We start from the raw sequence: 6,434 nt of genomic DNA, 5'->3' as shown, positions 1-6,434 counted from the left end.
TTAATGTTTTTATTAGTCTTGCTAATAAATTACTTTGGTAAGACAGAATGTGAATGAGAATGTATCAACAAATAAACAATTTAATCATGACCTTATCAGCAATTATATCTATTCTGTGGTATCCGTTTTTTTGACTGAAATTATATTACAGCAACCAAAGACTTCAACGATGGCTTTTGTCTGATGCTGTTTCACCCAATGCCTAACTGTACAAGACCTGACACTTGACATTGTTTTTCTGAACCTGAAATCCTTTCAGTCAGAGGCGCAATGCTGTTTAGTCCAATGGATGAAGCCTTTTAGTCTGAGGTACAATGCCTTTTTGTCATATAACTGAGGTCTGAGGATGTCCTAAATTGTGCACCGTATCACTGTCTTGTGAAATGTGCCAAGAATACACTTGTAACACAATTACTGTATCAGGAGGCAGGATTATGTCAGTGTAATGAGTTTGTGGGCGGCAAATGGAGAAGACAGAGATATGAATGAAAAGTGTAAAAGTATCCCTATTTTAACTTTTTGCTAGCAGATTTTAGAAGGTTAGAACAGAGAGGCAATAGTTTTGCCTTATAATACATAGGCCTATAATACTATTTTAGAACTAGAAAGCATTGTGGTTCATTTTATGTAAAATAAAACATGTTAAATCTTTACTTTAACCATCATTTTTGTGAACACTGAATATAACTGAAACTCAAAGAAATACTGTAAATTTTAATGCAAAGCTGTGTATTTGTGTGCCGAGTGCTAGTGTGGTTTTTGATCAAGGCAGTAGCTGCTCTGTGTCACTGTGACTCTCTGGCACAATAATGCACAGCTGTGTCCTCAGTCTGCATATTCTGTCCTTTCAGAGTCACTGTGTTTCTCGAAGACTCTCTGGTAACTTGAAATCTACTTTTCAGTTTATCACTGTAATATGTGTTACCATCACCACATATGCATCCAACCCATTCCAGGGCTTTTCCTGCAGGCTGCCGAATGAAGTGAGTGCAGTAGCTGCTGTCAGTCACTTAATATCCAGAGATTTTACAGGACAGAGTCAAAACCTGACCAGGACTTAAGACCATAGAATCAGTCTGAGTCAGTTCAACACAGTGGACACCTGAGGGGGAAAATATGACCAGAAATTTTAGAGATGTGACAACATTATATATAACCATGAGTGTTTTTAATATGAAGTATCTCTAAAGAAGCTATAAAGACTTACTAGAAGCAGCTGCCAGCAGCAGCAACAACCAGAGAGATGAAGAGATCATGGTTTGAGACGAGTGAGAACAAGCTGCTTCTTTTCATCTTAAAACTCAAATAACAAGGAGGAGGAGGAATATTTGCATAATTCATTACATCCAATTACTATCATGATGCTTAAGCAATATTTTATGTACAGCAAAATGTGAATGTTGAATATTTATTAGTTTCTTTATTTTTATTAGCTTGTTTTACTTATTTTGGTGCAAATTATATTTGTTGATTATATTATGCATTTACTTAAATTTATTAGGCTTGCCTTGAAGTGTGTTTTAGTTTTTTTGACCAGCTGAATTAATGTCTAGCATTTTTTGATGAGCTTCAAACAATTGCTGTGCACCTGTAAAAGTCAGAATGAGGAAAATCATCAAAAACACGTTTAATTTGTGATATGATGATGGTGTTTTTGTACAGGGAGGCTGTTGGCGTCTGTCACTGTGTTTCTTTGGCACAATAATACACAGCTGTGTCTTCAGCTTGCATATTCTTTCCTTGCAGTGTTATTGTGTTACTGGAAGTGTCTCTGGTGATACTGAACTTGCTTTTCAGCGAGTCCTTGTAGTATAAGCTTCCACCACTCGAGATAAATCCAATCCTCTCCAGAGCTTTTCCTGCAGGCTGACGAATCCAGCCTGTAGCATAGCTTGTAACTGAATAGGAGACTTTACAGTTGATAGTGAGAGTGGCATCAGGACGGACAGTCAGAGACTCAGGCTGAGTGAGATCATATGAATCAATACCTGTATCAAATCAAATAATACCTGTTAATAAGAGAGCATGATTTTTAAAAACTGTTAACAAGCTTTTTAGCAACAAAATGATGTATCACACAGAAAAGCAGTCTAAACTTACAGGATATCACTGCCAGAAGCAGCAGTAAAGATGAAGAGATCATGGTTTGTTTCACAGCACAGTTTGAATGAACTGAAGCGATTCTTCACTCCCTCTAGTGATCAGATGAATGTATAAACTGACTCATACCTGCTGTTTAAATATGCAACAGTAGATTTACATAATCAGAGTTGTTAATATCCAGCAGCCATATCGCCCTGCAGCAAGACTGGCCGCCCACTGAAGCTAAGCAGGGTTGAGCCTGGTCAGTACCTGGATGGGAGACCTCCTGGGAAAACTATGTTGCTGCTGGAAGAGGTGTAAGTGAGGCCAGCAGGGGGTGCTCACCCTGTGGTCTGTGTGGGTCCTAGCGCCCCAGTGTAGTGATGGGGACACTATACTGTCAAAAAAAAAACACTGTCCTTCAAATGAGACATTAAACCGAGGTCCTGACTCTCTGTGGTCATTAAAAATCCCAGGATGTCTTTCGAAAAAGAGTAGAGGTGTGACCTTGGCATCCTGGCCAAATTTGCCCATTGGCCTCCGACCATCATGGCCTCCTAACAATCCCCATATCTGCTTCATCATCTCCTCTCTACCAATAAGTGTGTGGTGGGCATTCTGGCGCACTATGGCTGCCGTCGCATCATTCAGGTGGATGCTGCACACTGGTGATGGATGAGGAGACACCCCCTGACAATGTAAAGCGCTTTGAGTGCTAAGAAAAGTGCTATATAAATGTAATGAATTACTATTATTATTATTAATGAACTTCACATGCATAACCCTGTCCTGAACATTATTTTAAACAAGGTATTACGTTTTGAATTTAATTAAGTTATTATTTACATGGTTATGTTTGCAGACATTGTGACTGTAAGTAATTTAAACTACCAAGTTAAACTATCATGTAAAATGAACTGCATTATTCCATGATCTAATCAGGCATCTAATAATGCAATGCTCTGATGTAAATTAATGGAACTGCATTTTTTTTTTCTTTTAATTTCTCATGTTATTATTATTCTATCAGGGCACTTATATCAACATTACTAACATTGAGAGATTTTTGGACACCATTTGAACACCTAGAAGAGACAAAAACATTATTAAAACATTTATAGCATGTAACTTGTGAATCACATATTATTTATATTTATACAGTTATTTGTTTGACTAAATCTGACAGCAAGTTATTTTGTTGTAAGCTAAATGGGAAATATTGACTTAACAGCCGTAGGTGAAATAATTTGTTTTATTATTATTATTTATTTAATTTTTTCAGTTTAAATATATATTATTTCAAGTAATAATGCATTTTTTATGGTTTTAGATTTTGTTTTAGTTGACTGTAATAACCCTCATTCTGAAAGTATGGTTCTGTTGGACCTACATCAGAAAGACATAGAATTCAATTATGTAAGCAATGTGTTTTAATATGTTGCATTAATCCTTTAACATCCCTGATCTGCTGAAATATACTTTCATCTGGCAGAGAGTGCCCTCTATTGTAATATCAGCAGTATCTCATCAAAGATTAATAACTTTGACTTTAACTTTCACTTAATAACTGACTATACATAGCAAACAGTAATCTAAAAATGTCCTTGGTAACTTCTAATGAATTGGTTGTGTTCAAGTCAAAAACATAATTTAATATGATTACACCAAATTGATTGTACTGTTAGGTTACATCAACAAAGTAAAGTCTGAGGATAATTTCTCAGACATTTGCTGACCTGTGAAACACTGATGTAAGTAATAGCCATTTTTTGTATTCCTACAGTATGTATGGGGGACATGTTATTGCTTGTTTCATTCAAGATGTTTTTGGCCAGAACTGCTTGTGTTTTGTATCACTGTGTGCTCTCTCTCTGGCGCAGTAATACACAGCTGTGTCCTCAGTCTGCATATTCTGTCCTTGCAGAGTCACTGTGTTGCTGGAAGACTCTCTGGTAATTTGAAATCTACTTTTCAGTTTATCACTGTAATATGTGTTACCATCACCACATATCTCTCCAACCCATTCCAGAGCTTTTCCTGCAGGCTGCTGTATCCAGTGAGTCCAGTAGCTGCTGTCAGTCACTGAATATCCAGAGATTTTACAGGACAGAGTCAAAACCTGACCAGGACTTAAGACCATAGAATCAGTCTGAGTCAGTTCAACACAGTGGACACCTGTGGAGAAAAATATGACCAGACATGGCCATGAAAAATATGGACATGTTCGAGATATAATTATGTATAACCATAGTATTTTTATTATGAATTATCTATAGAAGTTACGATGACTTACAAGAAACAGCTGCCAGCAGCAGCAACAACCAGAGAGATGAAGAGATCATGGCTTGAGACGAATGAGAACAAGCTGCTTCTTTTCATCCTAATACTCAAATAAAGAGGAGGAGGAGGAATATTTGCATACATTACTGCATATGCAACACAGTAAATATGATTCTGTGTATGAACAGTGCAACACACATGTAATTCAAATAATGGGAAATATGGGCTGGTATATGATCCTTTAGCAGAAGGTGTCTTTCTTTGGTCTGTTTCTTTGGATCAAAGTTGTACTGTGCTGCAGCGCCATCTATTGTTGTTGTTGTTGTTGTTGTTTTAATCTCATTTTCCTCCCTGGCATGTTTTTGTACAGCTCAGTGCTTTTTCTGCATCATTGTGTATTTCTTGCACAGTAATATAAAGCTGTATCTTCTGTTGTCAGACCAGAGAGTTTCAGATACACCATGCTGTTTGAATTATCTCTAGTGATCTCTATTCGTCCCTCTACACTTTTAGCATACACTGTTTTACTGGCATCATACCAGATAACCCCCATCCAGATGAATGTTTGTCCTGCTGACTGTCTGATCCAGTGCATGCCGTACTGTCCAAAATCAAATCCAAATCCTTTACACGAGAGATTCAAAGTTTCTCCAGGCCTTTTGGTGACAGGACTTGATGGGATGGACTCCAGGCTCTGACCACCTAAATCAATTGAAAGGTATAATGACGTGTGTGTGTGTGTAAAAAATTTTTTTTTGATTCTCCGCTAGTTCTGTGGCTTTTAAGAATCTGTAAATTACTTTGGCCCTTTCATTAACACTTATACAATGATTATAAATCCATTACATCAATTTGTCATCATGACGCTTTGATATTTGTTGAGTGTTAATTTTCTTTATATTGGTTCAAATGATACATTACTTGGTGATAAATGATGCATTTGTTTCATTATAAGGCTTTTTTATGGAATTTTGTTGTACAAGCTGAATTAATGTCTATAATGTCAATATGACATTTGAAAACCTTTTGTGTTCAGACTGTTAAGGAAAGTCTTCAGAAACACTTTTAATTTGTGATATGATGATGGTGTTTTTGTACAGGGAGGCTGTTGCGTCTGTCACTGTGTTTATCTGGCACAATAATACACAGCTGTGTCTTCAGCTTGCATATTCTTTCCTTGCAGTGTTATTGTGTTACTGGAAGTGTCTCTGGTGATACTGAACTTGCTTTTCAGCGAGTCCTTGTAGGCTACGCCTCCACCACTCCAGATCACTCCAATCCACTCCAGAGGTTTTCCTGCAGGCTGACGAATCCAGGCTGTATCCTCACTTGTAACTGAATAGGAGACTTTACAGTTGATAGTGAGAGTGGCATCAGGACGGACAGTCAGAGACTCAGGCTGAGTGAGTTCATATGAATCAATACCTGTATCAAATCAAATAATACCTGTTAATAAGAGAGCATGATGCTTAAAAACTGTTAACAAGCTTTTTAGCAACAAAATGATGTATCACACAGAAAGCAGACTAAACTTACAGGATATCACTGCCAGAAGCAGCACTAAAGATGAAGAGATCATGGTTTGTTTCACAGCACAGTTTGAATGAACTGAAGCGATTCTTCACTCCCTCTAGTGATCAGATGAATGTGAAAACTGACTCATGCCTGCTGTTTAAATATGCAACAAGAGATTTACATAAACATATGGAGCTACTAATCAAATCTACATGCTACAAAAATATTCATGTTAGGGCTAATATTATTTATTGCTCTCTTGAAATATGGTATGATTCATATGCACTTTTATATTCCTATGTATGAGGATATTTTTTTTTACTTTTTATTCAAGATGTTTTAGAGAAGAACTGCTTGTGGTTTATCATTGTGTTCACGCTCGTGCATCGCAAGTCACTGCTGTGTCCTTAATCGTCATATTCTGTCCTTATAGAGTTGTTTTGCTCTTGTAAGAGTCTCTAGTAAGTTAAAAATCTGATTTTTAGTTTGCCGCTGTAACGTGTAAAACCACTACCACAAATCTACACATCAAAAGACACATCATGTGTTGAGCTTTT

The 6,434-nt window shown here is 36.9% G+C and overlaps 3 gene segments (V, D, J or C); all 3 read right to left on the bottom strand.

Moving 5' to 3' along the window:
* Nucleotides 1-1,656: 1,656 nt before the first annotated feature.
* LOC107577035 (Ig heavy chain V region 914-like) lies at nucleotides 1,657-2,207 on the bottom strand. The segment is given in 2 exon segments: nucleotides 1,657-1,988; nucleotides 2,101-2,207. Coding segments are annotated over 2 exon segments (351 nt in total).
* Nucleotides 2,208-3,823: 1,616 nt separating this feature from the next.
* LOC107577036 (Ig heavy chain V region 914-like) overlaps nucleotides 3,824-6,434 on the bottom strand; it is a 9,060-nt gene continuing 6,449 nt past the window's right edge. Inside the window, 1 exon segment of the V gene segment in view lies at nucleotides 3,824-4,257. Coding sequence covers nucleotides 3,899-4,257 — 359 coding nt within the window.
* LOC107577037 (Ig heavy chain V region 5A-like) lies at nucleotides 5,489-6,005 on the bottom strand. The segment is given in 2 exon segments: nucleotides 5,489-5,787; nucleotides 5,899-6,005. Coding segments are annotated over 2 exon segments (342 nt in total).

The sequence above is a fragment of the Sinocyclocheilus grahami genome, unplaced genomic scaffold (assembly GCF_001515645.1).
Source record: "Sinocyclocheilus grahami isolate Dianchi unplaced genomic scaffold, SAMN03320097.WGS_v1.1 scaffold4934.1, whole genome shotgun sequence".
NCBI lineage: Eukaryota > Metazoa > Chordata > Actinopteri > Cypriniformes > Cyprinidae > Sinocyclocheilus > Sinocyclocheilus grahami.
This window is presented reverse-complemented; position numbering and strand designations above follow the sequence as displayed.